Source organism: Nelumbo nucifera, chromosome 3 (genome assembly GCF_055504915.1).
Source record: "Nelumbo nucifera cultivar China Antique chromosome 3, China Antique-T2T, whole genome shotgun sequence".
Lineage (NCBI taxonomy): Eukaryota > Viridiplantae > Streptophyta > Magnoliopsida > Proteales > Nelumbonaceae > Nelumbo > Nelumbo nucifera.
This window is the reverse complement of record NC_142651.1, coordinates 56,680,913-56,701,632: the sequence shown is the minus strand read 5'-3', so window position 1 is coordinate 56,701,632 and position 20,720 is coordinate 56,680,913. Positions and strand designations below refer to the sequence as shown.

General features: G+C 38.7%; 1 protein-coding gene and 1 pseudogene across 3 annotated transcripts in view; one reads left to right on the top strand and one right to left on the bottom strand.

The window, feature by feature from the left end:
- Window positions 1–14,606, bottom strand: part of LOC104602108 (myosin-6) — a 126,270-nt gene extending 111,664 nt beyond the window's left edge. For 2 of the 3 annotated variants that reach the window (XM_010265677.3, XM_088901069.1), the window contains exons 1-11: window positions 13,638–14,604; window positions 13,360–13,488; window positions 12,882–13,025; window positions 12,609–12,754; window positions 12,379–12,535; window positions 12,165–12,223; window positions 11,900–12,059; window positions 8,852–9,001; window positions 8,624–8,760; window positions 8,363–8,509; window positions 8,087–8,188 (exon numbers count right to left, since the gene is read on the bottom strand). In XM_010265677.3, coding sequence (XP_010263979.2) covers window positions 8,087–8,188; window positions 8,363–8,509; window positions 8,624–8,760; window positions 8,852–9,001; window positions 11,900–12,059; window positions 12,165–12,223; window positions 12,379–12,535; window positions 12,609–12,754; window positions 12,882–13,025; window positions 13,360–13,488; window positions 13,638–13,640 — 1,334 coding nt within the window. In that variant the 5' untranslated portion in view covers window positions 13,641–14,604. Of the gene's footprint in view, window positions 1–8,086; window positions 8,189–8,362; window positions 8,510–8,623; window positions 8,761–8,851; window positions 9,002–11,899; window positions 12,060–12,164; window positions 12,224–12,378; window positions 12,536–12,608; window positions 12,755–12,881; window positions 13,026–13,359; window positions 13,489–13,637 lie in introns of all 3 variants that reach the window. The other variant, XM_010265678.3, reaches the window with a different exon arrangement.
- A 397-nt stretch (window positions 14,607–15,003) lies between these two features.
- Window positions 15,004–20,494, top strand: LOC148801237 (xyloglucan endotransglucosylase protein 1-like; annotated as a pseudogene).
- The last annotated feature ends 226 nt before the right edge of the window (window positions 20,495–20,720 follow it).

Genomic DNA, 20,720 nt, shown 5'->3' with positions numbered 1-20,720 from the left:
TCTATCTTAATAAAATAGTGTTAGGGTGCTGAGAGAGAGTAGGTTCGAAACTCTCATTCTCAAACCCTCATTGCCGAACTCTCAAGCTCTCCTCTCTTCAGTTTTCTTCATGGTATCAGAGCAGGCCTGAACTTTAATATTCAAGGGTTGGAAGCTTAGGCTCGTGTTGCCTGATTCTTGGAGGTCATTGGAAGTGCCCAAGACTAGAATCTCTTGGAGAAGTGGTTCGGTGACCAGGAAGAATCAGAGAAAAAAAAGGAAGGGGAACAGCTTGGTTCTGGTTTGAAGCTCGAAACTGTAAGTTGTGCTCAGATTTCTGGGTTATTTTCTTATGTTTGGACTGTTGAAGTGTCCGAAAATTTCTGGTTGTTCTGTACTACTTTCGGCGTGTTTGGACTGTTGAAGTGTCCGAAAATTTCTGGTTGTTCTGTACTACCTTCGGCTGCCATTGAATCTGGTTTAACCCAGAAATTTCTGGGCTGTTTTCACTCCTTCTTGGACTGTTAAAACTGCCGAAACATCCTTGTAACAAGGCTGTGGATTGTTACTTATATTTGGCTGTTTTTGGGGGCTGTACGAACTGTTCTTGAGGCTTTTTTTTTCTTTTTTGACAGTGAGGTTGTCTCTATTGCCCACACTGTGTTTGTAAAAAGGCCTTTTCAGCAATACCAATTGGTATTTACTCTTCTTGGCTATTCCTTTGGTGGTTACCTTGAAGTCCAGATTTGAAAAGGTACTTCGGCTGAGTGCAAAGTGCCTAGAAGTTTCTGATTACTTCTTGAAGGCTGAACTCAGTGTATTGCCTTCTTGTGGTCGGCTGAACTCAGTGTATTGCCTTCTTGTGGTCGGCTGAACTCAGTTCTTGCTCGTCCTCATTCATTATACTTGTAGAAGTCATCTGAAATCATATTTGAAGTGGTTACATGATGTACTCCTCAGAGTTTGAAAACAAAAGTGGTGCTGAATATGGACTGGTTCAGGGGACTCCAAGTGATTCCTTATTGACTGTGATTACAATCAAACTAGATGGAACTAATTATCTGGCATGGTCACAATCAGTAAAGATTTATGTATGTAGTAGAGGAAAGTGGGGGTTCATTTCCGGGAGTAAGAAGGCTTCCCCAGAAGATGATCCATCCTACGAGAAGTGGATGCAAGAAAATTACACTGTCATTGGGTGGCTTGTGAACTCAATGCAGCCACAAATTAGCCAACACTACCTATGGATGAATTCAGCAAAGGAAATTTGGGACAGTGTTGCAGAAACCTATTCCCAAAAACTCAATGTGGCCCGAGCATATAAATTGAGAAGTGATGTAAGGAATTTAAGGCAAGGGGAGAAGCCTCTAGCTGTGTATTTCTCAACCCTGAAGTCTCTATGGCAAGAGATTGACCTAATAGAAGTTGTAACTTGGAACACCACCAATGATGCAGAGACCTACAAAAAATTGGTAGAAAGGAACAGGGTTTTTGAGTTCTTAACTGGACTAAACCCAGAATATAATATCACAAAACAGAATATACTTTCCAAGGAGTGTGTCTCATTGTCACAAGCTTATGCATTGGTGAGTAGTGAAGAGAGCAGAAGGGTTGTCCAAGTTCAAGGGGTTGATATTAGTGATCACTTTGCCAATATGGGGGTTAAACCTAAAGGAAATGCTGGAACTTCTGGTGGCACAGGAAAGAAAGAAGTTATATGTGAGTACTACAAAAAGCTCATGTGGTAGGACCCCAGAATAGAATGGGGTTGCTGAGAGGAAAAATAGGCATATTGTTGAAGTTGCAAGAAGTATCTTATTTGCCTCACATGTTCCTACAAGGTTTTGGGGCGATGCTGTTCTTACTGCTACCTACCTTATAAACCGTATGCCATCCAGGGTTTTGGGGTTTAAGTCTCCCTTCAATCTCCTTCATCCGGACAAGGACCTTTTTCCTGTTCCTATTCGTGTCTTTGGCTGCACCTGTTATGTACATGTTCCAAGTGTCCAAAGGCATAAATTTGAACCCAAAGCTCAAAAGTGTATCTTCCTTGGTTATTCCCCCACACAAAAGGGTTATTGTTGTTTTGATCCAAAGACTGGCACTCGGTATGTCTCAATGAATGTCACATTTGATGAGCTTTCCCCCTTTTGTGGTTCCTCTCCAGAAGGACATTGTCCACAGGGGGAGGATTTGTCATAGGTGTTTGCTCTTCCTCTTCCTGTCCCTGTTGAGTCTCTTGATGTGTCTGCTTCTCCTTCAAATGTATCAAGGGTGGATCAGTCATTCCATTCTCCTTGTCCCAGTGTTCTTCCCTCTTTACCTCCTCGTCCTATCCTCAATCCCAAGGTGTATCAAAGGCAAAGATCTAGAAATGTGCAGGTTGTTTCTCCTACAATACAAGAGTCTCATACACTTCTAGTCACAGAAGAGACAACAGGTACTGTTTCAGCACCTTTGGAGTCATCCTTCCCTGACCTTGATATTCCCATTGCTGTTAGGAAAGGAAAACGGAAGTGCACTGCACACTGCATTTCCAAGCACCTTTCTTACAGTTTGCTTTCACCTTCATACTTTGCCTATCTCTCTTCTGTTGCTTCTAACCCTATTCCCAGGTCTGTGTCAGAAGCTCTTAAGATTCCAGAATGGAGGGATGCTATGAGATCTGAAATCGATGCCCTACACAAGAATGACACATGGGAAGTGGTGGATTTGCCTGAAGGGAAGGATCCAGTCGGTTGCAAGTGGGTCTTTACTATCAAATACCGAGCTGATGGCACCATTGAAAGGTACAAGGCCAAGCTGGTTGCAAAAGGCTATACACAGACATATGGGATTGATTATTTAGAGACCTTTGCACATGTTGCCAAGATGACATCTGTGAGGGTTCTTCTATCTTTAGCTGCTCACTTTGACTGGCCCCTTTATCAATTGGGCGTGAAGAATGCATTTCTGAATGGTGAATTACATGAGGAGGTTTATATGTCTCTTCCTCCAGGGATGTATGGAACTGATATGAAAGGGAATGTATGCAGGCTGAAGAAATCTCTTTATGGACTAAAACAGTCCCCTAGAGCATGGTTTGAGAGATTTAGAACAACACTTGTTAACTTTGGTTATGTGCAGACACAGTCCGATCATACTCTTTTTGTAAAGAGGAGTGGACCTCTGGAAGTATACCTCATTGTGTATGTAGATGATATTGTAGTGACTGGTAATGATGTTTCAGGAATTCATGATCTAAAATCTTTTCTCCATACAGAGTTTGAGATTAAAGATTTGGGGGAATTGAGATACTTTCTTGGCATAGAAGTGGCTCGATCCAAGGATGGGATTTTTATCTCCCAAAGGAAGTATGTTCTTGACTTGCTCTCTGAAACTGGAAAGATGGGTGTTAGACCAATTGTTACTCCTATTGATATGAGTCATAAACTCTCAGCCTCAAAAGGGACATTGTTAGAAGACAAAAGAATCTTTCAGAGACTTCTTGGGAAACTTTTGTACCTATGCAATGCAATCAGTTGTTTGCCGGCCAGATATTGCATATGCAATCAGTTGCATTAGCCAATTCATGCATGCTCCCCGAGACACTCATATGGCAGCAGCAGAGAGAATCCTATGTTATTTGAAGGGCTCCCCAGGAAAGGGTATTTTGTTTGCCAAACATGGTCATATGAAACTTGAAGCCTACACCGATGTCGATCAACATCATTGGCTTGTTCAACCCCAAGTTCTTCCATCAATGATTTTAGCCATAATAATTCAGAAACTCCATGTGCCATGGCCCTGTATTCTGCTTCAGCAGAAGACCGAGCAACAACCGATTGTTTCTTGTTTGTCCAAGAAACAACATTACCAGCCACCAAGCTGCAATACCCAGAAGTAGATCTTCTGTCATCAACATTGCTCATAACCCAATGCAACATGATAGAACCAAGCATATTGAAGTTGATCGACACTTCATTAGGGAAAGGGTCTCTTCGGGTGAAGTATGTCTTCCATTCATCACATCTGAAGGACAGTTGACAGATTTTCTCACCAAGGGCATTCCCAAGGCAAAACTTCAGCATGATACCAACAAGCTTGGCATGATTGACATCTATGCTCAGCTTGAGGGGGAGTGTAGAGAAGATGGGTCGAATGGTCCATAGGCTGTTTATTCTTTCTTGTTATTTATGTTTTTCTGTAATGGGCCTTATTCTGGGCCCATCCTGTCTATATTAAGTTCTTTGTAATTTCCTGCCCAACTAAGGGCCTCCTTGTAATTATTCAAATCTATCTTAATAAAATAGTGTTAGGGTGCTGAGAGAGAGTAGGTTCAAAACTCTCATTCTCAAACCCTCATTGCCGAACTCTCAAGCTCTCCTCTCTTTAGTTTTCTTCAACAACAATATCCCCAAACATGTAAAACTGATATTAGAGAGAAAATAAAACAAGAAAGGCTCAGGTTTATAAATACAAAATACAAGGCTTTGCACTGTACATATTTATATTTGCACTCAGTCAAGAGAAGTCGAACTCACTCCCCTCACTGTCAACCCAGTATGTATTATTATTCATTAATGGATGAAATCACAACAATATCCCCAAACATGTAAAACTGATATTAGAGAGAAAATAAAACAAGAAAGGCTCAGGTTTATAAATACAAAATACAAGGCTTTGCACTGTACATATTTATATTTGCACTCTTCCCATACTGACGCCAAAAGGAAAATACACCTATGGACTAATTCTAACACTCCCCCTCAAGATGAAGCATATATGTCATAAAGTTCCAACTTCTTACAAATATAATTCATCCTTGAATGGCCCAAACTTTGGTAAAGATATCACCTACTTGGTCTTTTGACTTAACATAAGGAGTAGCAATATCTCCACTTGTCACTTTCCCTTTCATAGAATGACAGTCAACTTCAATATGGTTAGTTCTTTCCCAAAACACTAGGTTGGAAGCAATATGAGTTGTGCCTTGGTTGTCACTGAACAACTTAATGGGCTGATGAACTGGGATGTTTATTTCCAAAAGAAAATACTTCAACCAAACCAACTAGGTTGTTTATTTCCAAAAGTACATAATCATTAGAGCTGATTTTCTTCTTGATTTTAAAAGGACCCTTCTTGAATGGAGCTTCTTATAAACACCTTTAGGGAAACGATCAGGCCTGGTTCATACCATTACCATGGCCCCTTCATTAAAATCAATAAACCTGCATCATAGGTTACCATGGGACTTATAGGCTTCATTGTTGGTTGCGATCTTCCTCCTAACCTCATCATGGATCTCCTTGATGTGGTTAGCAAAATTTTTTTCATCAGCACTTGGTCTTGCCCCTGATGGAAAAGGAACTAGGTCTATAGTCTTCTTAGGCTGAATTCCCATCACTATCGCAAAAGGGCTGCGACCTGTACTCATAGAGCTATTGTAGGAAAATTCGGTTGTAGGCAACACCAAATCCCACTATGTAACATGATCACTCACCAAACAATGTCCCTAGACTGAGCACAAATCTTTTATCTGTTAGTAGCTTGACAAAAATTTTGAACTATTCAGTGATTTTTTCTCCTGGTCATTGTGCTTTGCAGGATCTGGAATCAAAGAGGATGATTGGGAATGGTCGTGAGGTGAATGGAATCTATCTTCTTGATGCACTTCCCAGTCATCAGAATCATCATGTCAGCGGGAACATTGAGTCAGAGTCAGTGGGTCAGATTATGCTTTGGCATAACTGGTTAGGGCATTTGCCTTTTGCTTCTTTGCATTTGTTGTTTCCAAGATCGTTTGAGTCTGTCAGTTTGTCCATCTTGGAGTGTGAGGGTTGCCAACTAGGAAAGCATTGTAGACATTCCTTTAAAGCAAGCAATAAAAGATGTTCTTCTGTTTTTTATATTGTTCATACTGATGTGTGGGGGTCATACCATATTTCTTCTATGGGTAGCTATTGGTATTTTCTTCTATTTGTGAATGATTATTCTTAATACTCTTGAATATATTTGATGAGATCCCCTGATGAGCATCTTTGGTTCAATAGTAACATCAGATGGTGATGTCGGGGTTTGGAATACGAATAAAAGTGTTTAAATCAGATAATGTCAGGGAATACTTTGAAATAAAAAATGGCATCAAACCTATTGGAGCATGGAGTAGTCCATCAAAGCAGTTGTACATACACTCCACAACAGAATGGTGTAGTAGAAAGGAAGAACAGACATATTGTGGAAGTAGCAAGAAGCATGATATTGAGCTCTATAGTTCCACTTCATTTTTGGGGTGATGCAGTTATTACAGCAATTTTTTTTATTAATCGAGTGCCTTCTCATATTCTTGGATATAGCACTCCATTCAGCATTCTTTTTCCTGAGGGGGAGATGTTCCATATTCCTCTAAGGGTTTTTGGATGTGTATGCTTTGCCCATGTTCTTGGTCCTCACCACTTAAAGCTGGACCCTAAGGCAAAGAAATGGCAATTTTGGAACCCAGAGGTGGATAGAGTTAAAAGAGATTAGCTTCTTGGAAGAGGAATTACCTATCTTTGGGAGGGAGGATAACCTTAATCAAGTCAACTTTGGCCAATTTACCTCTCTACTTTTTATCAGTGTTCAAAATTCTAGTTGGGGTTTCCAAAAGCCAATAGAAAATAATTAGGGACTTTATGTGGGAACCAAGGGAGGAAAGAAAGGATCATAGTGTCAATTGAGAAACTATAATTAAAAGCATGAATTTTGGAGGCTAAGGAATTGGCGATCTTCATAAAAGAAAATTGGCTCTTTTAAGAAAGTGGTGTGGAGGCTACCAACAGATAAGGACAAGTTATGAGCCAAGGTGATTTTGAGTATTCATGGGTTGACAGCTAAGGGCTGGAATGCAGGACAATTGGCTCGAGCTACTAGTGCTTCTCCTTCAAAGTAAGAAGCCTTTTTTGGTGCTTATCTCCTAACTGGTGTGTTCTTTGTAAATCTAATGGTGAGTCCTACTATCACTTATTAATTTCCTATCCATTTGTTTCTTCTATTCGGGAATGGATTTTTTCTTTGTTTGGTTATAGATGGATTCCTCCACCAGATAACTCTCATTTCCACCAATATTCGGTAAGCTTATGATGTGAATTATCAGGTTTTTAATCTCTTTTTATGATATTTCCCTAAATAACAAAACATGAATTATTTATTTTTAGAAGTATGAGTATTCCGTCTAAATTATCCAATTATAGATATCTTATTGGTTGATATTTTGGAAACTATGAAGATGGGAAATATTGGAAAGTTTCAGGGATATTGCAAACCAGGTTAGAATTAGATGTTGTCCAACATAGACACTTCACCTGCATAAGAGAGTCAATACAACATTCCCATAAAATCCATTTTTTCATTGGTCAATTAGAAGATATCAGTCGTGACCAAATGAGGAAAATTTTAAATTCTCTCTCTAGTCTCTACAGAAAATAAGAAAGAGAGACCAGTGATGATCAAATGAGGAGAATTTTTTTCATTGGTTCACAACTCTTAGATTTTCTAGCAAAGTAGCAAATATAATAGATAAACAACCTAGAAAGATAAATGATGATGTCATAATAAGTCTTCTTACACAAATTAGATAACCAGAGCAAACTGTCAGAAATAGCCTAAGGTCTTGACAATACAGACATATGATTAGAGAAGGCACCTGGCTAGGAAAGACAGCACAAGCTTCTTATTCAACAATTGGCAAACAGGCTAGCTTATAAACAAGGAGCATAAAGAGAGAGTAACTATTTTAGAGGAATGTTCCCCCTGCTCAAGTATGATATATAAAAAAGCTAAACCTTATGTACAGTGAGGGACAAAGGGGATGGGAAGGATGGGCTGGCAAGCACTCAAGGGGATGCCAGGCAGACATTTATGTAAATCAATCCTTTTTGTAATTGGTAAAATCTTAACTGTTATCCATCAAAAAAGAATCCAAATCAACTGACAATTGACAAAGACACATATAAATGCTAAGCCCCATTTTCCAAATCACAGCATAAAATGCCCTTCAACCACACAAACAAACACAGTTTTCATGCAGTTCACTGCAAGAAAATCACCTTTGGAATGATAAAAAAATAAAAGCGTACCGGTTAAGCACCTGTTTGTCTTGAAACTCTCAAATCCATAAATATCCAGCACTCCTATCAAGGTTTTTGAATCAGGATCTTGACCAATTGAACTATTTATCTTATTCACAAGCCTGTAGAAACAAGTAGCAAAAAGTTTGAGCACACTGAAAATTCAAAACCACTTATTTAAATTCATATTCAAACTGAAGAAATTAAAAACCAAGTTTTCAACTGATTAGTTATTATGAAATGACAATCAAGACTTATCGATCAAATAATCATTTTTACCTAAAAAGCAAACTTACCAATCAAACAACCTCGAATAGACAATCTTTGCCAAAGCATCTCTACTGAGAGCAGCTGATTCAGGATCAAGACACTTTGTTATAGTCTCATCACGAGTTACAATCACTTTTTTGCACAAGGAGTCTTCTAGAGCCTTCTCATCGCACCTAAACAAAACATGGGGAATTAAGAATTTTCTATCTTCTGTAAAGACTTCATATTCATTCACATAAGATGCTTAAGAAGCATATGCAAAGTAGTTCAGAGAAGTCATTATTTACATAAAAAGTTCGGCAGCAGTTCTGAGATGTGACCAAGATTTTTCATTTTTCGGTTCAGATGAATCTATTTCCTTGCCTTTTGCAAACTCAATGTTGCCTAAATGCAGAATTGCAGCCACAACTCGGAATATTGAATCCTGAAGAAAACAAGGAAAGTGAAAACTCATTATAGATGGTTCTTTGAGGGTCCAAATCCTCCCCATGGAGACAACTCCCTGGTAAAAGCACCTGCTCATCAGTACTGATTCCAACAACATCCATCGCCCTTCTAGTTGCAATGTATTCCTTTGAATCATCTATTCCATCAAGCTCACAACAATTTGATTGATTCAGATAATGGAATGCCCTTGGGTTTCCCAATTTGAACCTCTCAACATCCTGACAATGGACAAAAAAGAGAAGAATATGAAATATGACAAAAACAAATCAGTCATAAAAATCATTCAACATAAGAAGTTTATGATGTTAAATAAATCCCAATATGCTGCCAAACAAAGTAGTAACTAAATAAATCCCAATATGTGCCAACAATTCAAATGGCACATAGCATCACAAAAACACAGCCACTGTAAACCACTTCTCATCACCAATCATTGTTAGTGTGCATGTGTTCAGGGGAACAGTGTATAAAGGTGATACCAACACGTGCTTTGGCTCACAGGAAAGGCACATTTAGTAGGTTGCACCTTGCTTGAACCCAATGCCTAACCTCGCTTGTTGCCATACTTTGATGAACTAACCTAAAATATTACAATGAAATACATAATTTACTATAGTGTAGGTTATACCTATGAGGCTTAGAGTTTAAATAGTCTAACCTATGTAGGACTTGAGCATACAAAGCTAAGTACCTACTATTTTTTTAACAGCAAGAAGAAAGAAGTTTATTAAAATAAGCCATATTAATTACATAAGAGAGGGTGTCATTATTACCCAAGAAACAGAAAACTGAGAAGCATATCCCGAGAAATTACAATAGAGCCCAAAACAACTGCTGCCTATAAACCCCCTGCTTAGCTAGTGTGTCGGCCATACCATTTGCAGTCCTTATCCATGTGAAATTGCCATTTAAGTCCCTTGCCAAGCTATCTATTTCCCTGCAAGCATATCTGTAGGTCCAAGGCACATTGCACCTATTGGTAGTCCATGAAACAACCAGAATCCCCTTCAACCTCCAAGTTTTTTATGCTTGATTGTTTTAGCCAGTTTGTGGCCTTGTAGCAGGGCCATCAGTTCAGCCTTTAAAGAATCCACTACCCCAACAGGACCTACATACATAGTCATTCTGGATTTCCCATAGAGATTGCATCAAAATTCAGTTTAATTTTATTGTTTGTTGGGGGCTTCCACTCCATCACTTTTCTCACCTTTTTTCCTTTAATTCAAAGAGCTTCCTGTTCCTTTCCCACCACAGAGACCAACACATTGCAAAAGGGATGCAGATCCAAATGATTTTAGCTTTTTTGCTTCCTGTGAACTTTGGCTAACCAAAGAAGATCTCTGCAGTTGAGGATGGGCGGAAAATTGGAATCCAAATAGGAATAAGTAGAACCTCCAAATGAAATTTGCTATTTTGCAAGAGAATAACAGGTGGAGAGCAGTTTCCTCTTCGGACTTACACAAATAACAGTAGATGGCCATACTGAATCCTCTACTTTTCAAGTGATCTGATGCAAGAACACTGTCCAGAACGACCAACCAAGCAAAATCCTCAATTCTCGGGGGAACTGGATTACGCCAAACTCCACTTATTTGATCACTCACCACATCATCCTTAATGAGAGCCAAGTAGAATGACTTCACTGTGAACTTTCCATTCCTGCACTCCTTCCACCACAAACCATCATCATTGGTTGTAGAGATTCACGTTTGTTCTAGCTTGTCCAGCAAAAGGATGCACTCATCCACCTCTATATCAAATAGGGGTCTTCTGAACCTAGGGCTCCAAACCACCTGATCACCACTGATTCCATAGAACCAGGCAACCGAAACCTGATGATCAGCCAGCCTATACAGCCTTGGGCAAATGTCACACAACTTCCCAGCCCCACTCCAATCATCCTCCCTCACTCTGGACCCAACTCTCACATCGAAGCTTACCAAATCTCTAAAATCCTTATTAAAATTATTCCTCTTTCACTGGAAAGAAATCCCTTGCTACACCCCTTACTAGTATGGAATAATGCACCGAGCTCAAACAACCTTAATTGACACTGACAATTGTCCTATTAACTCCTCTAGACACTCCACTTCCTCATTTCTCCGGATTGTGATAATACCTCCAGAAGCTCCCCACGAATTTCTTCTTCTAGAGCTCTCTGCGCAAACTTCCTCTGCAACAAGCTTCCCAAATCCAAGTAAACTCGAACTCTTTGTTTTTTTTTCTTAACATTTTTTCTTCGTCTATGTATTTTCTTTTCTAAATCCAAGTAAACTTCCATCTTATCTTCCTCATCATTTTTCTTAAACATTTTCCCTAAATCCAGCTAAACACTTTTACTCCCTCAAATGCCCGACGAGATTCAAATATTCCAAGTAAGAAATCCCTTATCTTAGGGGGCACATGCTTACTCCAAACCTCTTTCACTAGCAAGGAAGCAGAAGCAGGAAATAGCTAATAAAAAGTTAAGACAATATCTTTCATCCATTAGTACATAAAAGTTCAGAAAATCACTGGTTTATCTCTTTGGTTCTTGCATCACTTATTCACATCCCCTGAGGATCACTTTGTTCACTAAAAATGTCATGCAGAAAATGTGTCAAATGAACCTAATTTCGATTTGGAGAGAACTTTTGTAAGTTCTCTGGCCAATTTGACTTGGAGATAACTTTATAACGTTTGGATGTCAGAAGAGGTTCAAGATATAGAACAGGAAATTGCAGCCCAAATGGGTTGAATTCAGTCAACTCAATAAGCAAAAGCCAGAGAATTAAAGATCTACCCTGGACCCTGCTCGCCCCACCTTTGCCTTTCTCCATAAGTCCCTTATAGAGGAAATGCCTGATAATGAGGAGGTAGCCTGACCACTTGAATGTTATTACTCAGCTCAAGCTGTCTTCCTTCTTGAGCAGTATTATGCTACATGCCACAGTGAATAACAATTAACAATTAACAGTATAACATACATACATACATACATACATACATACAAATATATATATATATATTCCAATTATCATGCATACATGCATATATGCATGCAATAGAAACATAGATATACATATATACAGACATGTATATGTATAATCCCAAAGCAGAGAACAGTGGCCCATTACCTCAGGTGGTGCAGCACAAAGCAAGTAGAAACAATGATAATTTCTCTCAGGGTCAGACACTTGACAAACACGTGATCGCTCTAGCAAGTAGGTTCTGATGGCAGCTCCTGAAATTCTTCCCCGCTGATCAAACTGGATCTCCACAAACTTACCAAAACGACTTCAAGGTGCGAGAGAAAAGATTTAGCATGGACTTCAACCAATCAAAAGATATATTTTAATTAACTGAAATGGATAGATGGCTTTTAGTAAGAGCTCATTTCACCTTGAATTATTGTTTCTGACAGTCTTTGCATTACCAAATGCTTCTAGAACAGGATTAGACTGCCAAACAAAGAAAAGATGGTGCAAACAAACAAAAAACTAATAAATCTGTTGGTTGAAATTCAATAATCAGATAGAACTGACAATGGTCTCAAAACCAACATCCTTAACTTCTCTACCACTTTGTTGGATTACAAAATCATACATTGCTTTACCTCAAGTACTTGCTGTTCCACTGTTCTCCCCTCAGTTGCAGCTCTTCCTCCCATAAATGCAAGATAACGCATAAGCATTTTTGTGCTTTCTGTTTTACCTGCTCCACTTTCTCCACTTACAAGAATTGATTGACTTATCCCCTCATTGATCATCAGTCTGTTTCAACAACAATTACAACTTTTTTAGGTAAACTTGATGTCCCTAACTTAAATTAGAGTAAGGCCAGTACCTATAAGCAGCATCTGCGATAGCGAAAGGATGTGGGCTCAGCTCACCAAATGCTGCTCCTTTATATTGTTCCATCACTTGACTATCATACAGCTGAGGGAGTCTTTTAAAGGGATTCACAGCAATCAATATGTTTCCCGTGTAAGTCTGGAAGCATCATTTTGTGGATTAGTTCCAGACTACTTCCAGTATAACAAAAACAAGCAAATAGATGGCTGGGTGGGGTGTCAAATGTCATTAATAAAATGCAAAGACCTTATCCTCTAATACTTACATAAATTTCATTGGCGTCATATCTAGCCTTTAGATTATGCAAAACTCCTGGTTCATGCAAATATGGCAGTCTTGTCATATCATCCACACCACACGATGGTGCATCATCATCTTTGGGATAGACGTTAGATACATTAACAACAACCTGCAATATAGAGATGCCAAATTCACTCGGAGACAATTAACACATAGAGGTCATTCAAAATTAAATTCTTTCCATTTGTTGAAATAAGATGTCAAATCTATAATATTATTACCAAGAGTAATTGGTAGAAGAATATTTTTTTATTAAATGAACCGAGTCCAGAGCTTATAAAAACTGATGCTAATGACCAAGTGTGGAACATAGAAAGGAGCCAGAAGAAGATACCAACAACAACTCAATTGACCTACAAACTTCGCTCAAGAAAGTTTGCATTCTCAATTTTCAAGTAACAAAACATTAAAAGGAAAAGGCAAAAAGCCCCCCATCCACTTACCGTTTTCCCTGATGTACAGCTGACTTTAATTTCTTCACCCTTTACCCCCACAACCTCCCCATCTATCCAAGCTACCTCAGGATCCTCCACCCAAACATGAGATCCAACCACAAAATTGATAGAAGCAGCCTGCAGAGACAACAGCATTAGCAAATCAGCAATCATGAATACCATTTTTACGTAAACTGCTAATCATTCAAGAAGGTCGTTTGGTCTTGAAGCGATGAGTATTTGTATTTAAGAACAAACCAAACGAAATCCATTCAAAACAGAATTACCATTTTAAGAGCTCGATCTGATCGAAACCCCACCTGCTCCTGGATAGTCGAAGAAACCTTTATCAATTTTTTTTCTTTTTTTTTTGTTTTGATAAGTAAACCTTTATCAATTATCCCTTGTACCAACCAAAAATTCTCCCATCTATAGTAGGTATTAATGTATTATTACGAATATAAATTATTTCTAGTGTTTATAGTAAGGCGTTGAGACTGCATGTAGACTGTTGCAGAAGCCCAACGCGGGAAACAGGTATAAACCATCAAGCTGCTTAACCCTTCACCAACCTATTTGCCAAAAACCTGCCTGTGTGAAGAAGACTAAAAACCCTGTAATGTTCCTCCTTCTCCCTATACATTTCTCTTTGTTTCATGTTCTTCTTTTCAGTTTTCCTCCTCTTTTCTGGATACAACCACATCGCAGGTGCTAAGGCAAACCTCCCAAAGATCTAACAACAAGACTTACAACCAAAACATACACAACGATGCAAAATGAAGCTCAAGATCCAATCCTTCCAGCAACAGCCATCGACCCCCACTATTTCTTCTCGCGACCAAACTCAATCTTCCCCATCACAAAAGTCTTCATGCCCTCCTTCCTCGTTCCAAATCTCTGCCCCCCTCCCCTGTAGCTGATCTCTTAATGCTTTCTTCCCTCCTTCTCTTCTCAAATTCTTCAAAAGCTCTTCCGACAAAGGCATCTCCTGCCATGAAAAACAAACCCAACGATTTGCCAATATCCACGATATCCACCTCTCTCTATCGACAATTTTCTTTAAGACCGCCCTTCCTTGTTTCAGCTTCTCCCCCTCTGTTAGACCCTCATTACCATCTTCCCTCCCTCGAACTTCACTTCTGCCTTCCTTTCTTCGCTAGGCTTCCATCCTTCCCCATCTCCCCCTCGAAAATAACAGAATCAGATTACTACACAGCAGAGAAAGGGAGAGATAAAAGGCAAAAACTAAAAAACTAGGTTAAAAGTTAAAACTAGGTTTTTTATTAGATTAATCGGTCCAAGACCACCCCTATTTAACTAGGAGAAAACAAACCCGTATGTTTCCCAATCATATTGGTTCAGTGGACCTATCCGGTTCAAATTTTGGTCAAACCACATTGGTTCATTTCACTAAACCATGCAGCCTAAAGAAATTACTCACCCCACAGAGTCAACTACTACTACTTCAATCGTTGACCACATTTTTTACTTGAGATTTCCCATTTTTAGCATGTATGTTTGGTAGTCTTTATGTGAGCCACACCCCCACCCCCACCCCCCACCCCATACACGCTTTTGATACCCGAACCGAAACTGTGAACACCGCGGTAACACGTGAAATATCGGGTAATATCGTTATTCTCTATTACAATTATGGGCATTCTTGGAAAAATATTGTAACTGTAATAACTCCCGTTCTGCAGGTTTTGTCGTACTTCTATGTGGCGCAAGCGCAGCACTGGCTTTGGTCGTGCAGGTGTGAATTTAGTCCACCTCCCAATTCAAAATGCGATCGTACAGTCGGGATCAGTGTAAGGGCCCACTCACCGTGGATGATGTTTATAAGAGGAATATTCGTATCAGCGCCCCACATTAATATCATCTCTCGTATTTGTCATTGGGAGATATTCCCGATGCACGGTTTAAATATGTTGTGGGGCGCCTGTGAGGTGCTCTGTGAGGCAGTGAAAAGGCCATGAATTTATTAATGGTCTCAACAGATACGACGGTTAAGAATCTTAAGATCTCACCTTCGAAAAGGGCCTCACGTATCGAACTGGTGCACGTTGTTACAAATAGACCTGTTCATGGGCCGGGTAGGCCGATGGCCCGGCCCACACCCCGGTCGGGCTTGGTCATGTAATTAGGCCCGCGGGTCTGACCTCGGGCCTAACACAGTAAGTTCGACTGTGTTTCGGGCCGAGTTTGAGATTTGTCAAAAAAGCCCGGCCCAACTCAACATTATATATTTTATAAAATATATAATATGTATTTTATATATTATATAAAATATATAAATAATATAATATTTATTGAAATTATTTTCTTTATAATTTCTCTCTCTCTCTCTCTCTCTCTCTCTCTTTCTATCTCTATCTCTATCTCTCAATTTAACCGCTTCAGCAGTAGTAACAGTATGGGCTAAATTTCGGACTCGGACCCAGGCCCGGGCTTCGGGCTTTTTATGAGGGTCGGGCTCAAGCCCAAGTTGTAAGCCCGATGGTCGGGCCAGGCTCGGGCTCGGGCCTTAGAAAAATCTATTAATACAGAGAGAAAGCCTGGCCCGAGCCCGGCCCATGAACAGGTCTAGTTGCAAATCTCCGACGACGACACCCCATGTGTAAAGAACTTTCAAAAATATGTATTGACTTTTCATTAAAACATAGAATAATAATTGCAATTATTAATGTATTAATAACAAAAATATTATTTCATTTATATCAATTAATAATTTTAGAAAATAACTTTTAGAAAAAAATTATATTTATTAATAACAAAAATATTATTGTATTTTGAATAATTATTTATTGTACTTTTGTGATAAATATATTTTCAATAATTATGTACAAATCTATTTTTGTTTTATTATTTACTAGTAAAATTTTAATAATGGATTAAAATATTGTCATTTTAATTTTTAAAATTTAATTTATTCTACTTACTAGATTTATTGCATTTTTGTTATAAATTTATTGTTAGTAATTATGTATTTTTATTATAATTCATTGATTAATATTTATCAGAGATTTAACTATTATTGGAGATTACATTATTTATTGACTAAATTAATATATTTTCAATATTTAATATAGTTTTATAATTATTGAATTTATTATGTTTTTATTAGAATTTTATATTCAATAATTATTTATTTTCACTATAAGCTTTCAATAATTATTGGAGATTAAACTATTGTTATTTATTAGAGATTAAACTACTAATTTAGATGAAACTAGGGGTCTTCATGGGTCGATTCAGTTCAATTGTTAGCTATTTAGCCGACCAAATCAACCTAGTTGGGTTGGGAAGTTGGTCACCTAAAATCGACCGATCGACATCGAGGTGTAGGAGTAGAAGTTGTGCAATGAAAATTCTAGAAAAAAGTTGACCATGGATCTTAGAAAAAAGGGGAGGAGGTGTGTAGAAGAGATAGATGGCTCTAAAATCATGGTCTAAGTCAATCAAGTTTACTAGGGTTAGGATCCAGGGTACAATTTGTTGGCAAAAGAGGAGATCGCAATAGTGAACACGAATCACCCTTATTTATGAGATTCTAATCCAATAGTTGCCAAACCAATGGCCACTAGGACTAGTTATTTAGACCCTATATTGGGACCAGATCCAAACTCAACTAGTAGTGGGTAGTAAGAAAATGGTTGAAGGGTAAAATACATAAACTACCCTTATGTTTTAACAAATGGACTAAAACATACCTTACTTTTGAAAAATTACTTAAAGTACCCTTAAGTTTTATAATAATGGACAAAATCCCCCTATCGTTAGCACTGTTAGACAGTATATGCACTTAGCACCAATCAGATTGATGTACATTATGTCATTTATTGTAATTGAATAAAGTGCATAATTGATTCATGTGTTTTGGTGTGTTTTTGTGTAATACTCTTAAACTTGACACTTATGAGACTCGTGTAAGTTTACAATCTTCATACCCGTTGAATCAATTTTGGGAGATTTATCCTGCCAAGGCTGACACTGATGTGCCGCCAAGTTGGTTGGGGTGGTTTGTCTCATCTACCAGGGTGAAACCGGAGGTACATGTAGTGTGGGTTTTCTTGAAACCCTCAACCGGACCAAATTCTAGTATTGCCCTGGACCTTGGAGATAGATGGGCAAAACTGGAATGTTACACCTGACCCCTAGACTCGATTATGGTACTGCACCAGGTGTCGGATTGGGCTGTCTTTGATATGCCAATCAGTGAGATCCTTAGAGGGGGTCAAAACCTAGGTATGTTGGGACAGTCCAAGAATTCATTTGAGTCAGTGATCATAGTGACAAGATCAGCCCCTTTGTCGAACAAAGTGAATGATCAGGGAATTCACTTCTCTGATGGAAACCTAAACTACTGGCAGTTGATTTCAAACGTTGAGATTTGTTTTTGCAAAATATATTTATATAGAGATATGCATATATATATACATATATATATATATGTATATATTATGGTTTCAAAATGTTTGCAAAAATGTTTTAATTCCCGGGATCCATGTGAGTGGAGAGTGTAGCACTGTACCATGCAGCCAAGGGAGAGATCCTCTCTTATCGGGTAGTGTTTGATCATTATAGGCTGAGAGATTAAGTATAAGACCATTGAGGGTAATACCTGATGGGCTAATCTTGCATCTGCCCACAGTTCTTGGGTTTTCATAAGGTGGCTGGATCCAAAAACCATTTAGTGTAAATGTTGGGCCCATTAGGAGCCCATGGTAATGGACTCAGGGGTTCACTGTCTTTTTATAGTGAATTCGGCCAGGTCTTGTAACAAAGGTTGGGCTAAACCCATGTGGCTGATGTGTAGATCGATGTAAGAGTCCCACGCCATACAAAGAGAACCAACTGGGCAATAGATTAAGGAGTAAGTGAGCACATAAGCTTAATGAGCCTAAAGCCCAATTCGAAATGGGCTTAAGTTAGTTAATTAAACGACCAAGATCTGATTTATAATCTAATTAGGATTAGCTGAAGGATAAGATAAGTCTTATCCATTGAAGAGTCTAGATCCAAATATCAAATTTGGATCAAGAAACTCTCTCCTAATTAGATTTGGATCAAGAAAGTCTCTCATAATCTATAGAGTTCTCTCCTGTTCTTGCCATCCCTACCTAGTTCGATCTCCACTTGTGGAATTGATCAAGAAAGGTTCTTGACATTGTTTATTAGTTGAAGAAACAATCTGAAGTTGTACTCACCAGCCTCTATTCGATTCTTGCTGAAGAATCTCGATTCTTGCTGAAGAGCCATCCGGATTTTGGTCTTCTCCTTAGGCGTGAACACCTTCATTGGGAGTTACTGCTATTTCGTATCAGGTATATCCCTTTTGGTTTCAGATCTGTTCCGGTTTTGGGTTCAAAATTGATCCTTAAAAATGTAGTTTTCTAAAATAGGGAGTGCGATTCCCAAATGGGAGAGAGAGAAATTTTTGAAATTTCGACCAACCTTCCTGTAGGGTTCGGCCATCCATATGATGGATCTCTCATCCCTTTAAGCACGCCATTACAATCCACTATCATGTGATGCCACACGACTTACATAACTTTTCTAAATCCTAAATTTTCCCTTTTATAGTTAAAATGTCTATTTTACCCTTCGTTGTTCTCCAAATTTTCAAATTACCTTTCCACACAAAACTTCTTTAAATGTTCACCTCTCACTCATTGGAATAGAAGTAGGTGTTGTCTTTTTTGGTTTTAAGCTCTTAGGCTCTTACTGCTTCGACTAATAATTTTTACTAAGATTCCAACTTCCAAGTTCCAGCATCACATGGGGCCATGGTAAAAAACAGATAGTCAACAATGGGATGCTTCTAACTCTATCATTTGACAAGAATGAATACCTCTTTGCTAAGATAAACATGCAGCTTAATCTTGTCCCTGGCAACTCAACCGACACAGTTAAGACTTATTACTTATCATCTCAAGGGTCGACCCATAATGAGATTGAGTTTGAATTCCTTGGTAACCTAAGCAGTGACCCTTATATCCTCCACATGCAGTAACGTCTTTAACCAAGGAAAGGGAAACATGGAGCAAAAATTCTATCTCTGGTTAAATCCTACAACAGACTTCCACACTTATCCCATCCTTTAGAAACCCCAATGCATCATCTTTTCTATAAATGGAACACCCATAAGAGAATTCAAGAACTCAAAATCCATTGGAGTTCCTGTTGGATTTTAATTTCATTAGAGATTAAATCCAATGGGGTTTAATTGATCAATTACATTAAAAAAATACCTGCACACATGTATTGAAAAATAGTTCTTTCTCTTACTAAAAAAAATTTTCAACTTGTCATACATTAGAAAATTACAAAACTTGTTTTGAGTTTTTAAATAGGAGCTTATTTACACTCCTTAGAAATAAAAAGGAGAGTACAGAGGCTTGCTATCACACAACGTGCATGCACACGTGTGCATGTGTGTGTGTGGCGCAATGAGGCGCTTTAGAGGTACACTTTGCTTGCACTTCACATGCACCCGCGTGGATTGCGAAGGGAAGCTTTGACTTTTGATGCAAGGTTGGCTGTTGATGTTTCAATGGTCACTGATTGTGATCAAGAGGCACTATTCAAAGTTAAAAGTCATTAACTGTTAATTACCTTTTTAACAATCACAATGTTTGAAATTGTGACTGTTCAAGGCGCATTTTCTAAACCAACACCTTCTTTTGCTCCATGACTTCATAAATTATTTAAGGAGCATTAATCAAGAAAATGCACACACAAGCTTTTCGAAAATCACTTTGTCTCTCTTTGTTAAATCTGCTACTGTCTCATAGAAGGTTTCTTTGGAGAATCTTCACCTTTGCTAGTTGTAGACTCTCGCCCAAGGCTCTGTGGTATCCTGGGAACGAATTTGCCTGTAACCCAACAACAAACTCAGTAAATCTGGGGGAAAATAACGTTCCAAAGACAATGTCTTTAGGCACACCTCAGAACTTCTTCTCCAAGTTTTCATGACCCTACATTTCCATCAGTTCCATTCCCTAAGAACCAACCCATGAAGATCTACTCCAGGCTATGGAATGTTGATGATTGGGCCACAAGGGGTGGCCTTGCCAAGATTGATTGGACAAAAGCACCATTTATTGCCTCGTATAGAAACTTTAATGCCAATGCCTACTGATGCAGCGCGGTCCGGGCACTCCTAGCTGGCGGGCGCTTGGCTCCTAGCTAGCGACAAACGATACCTGAGAAGCAGAAGGTGAAGGATTCTCAGGGAGCTCGCCCAGTGGGAATACTCCGATGCTTAAGTTAGAATACTTGAGAGAGTTGTAAGGGATGCAAAGAGAACTAAGAGCGTAGATAGCGCTAGATCAGTGAAATTCGAGATTAATTCAAGATACAAGATA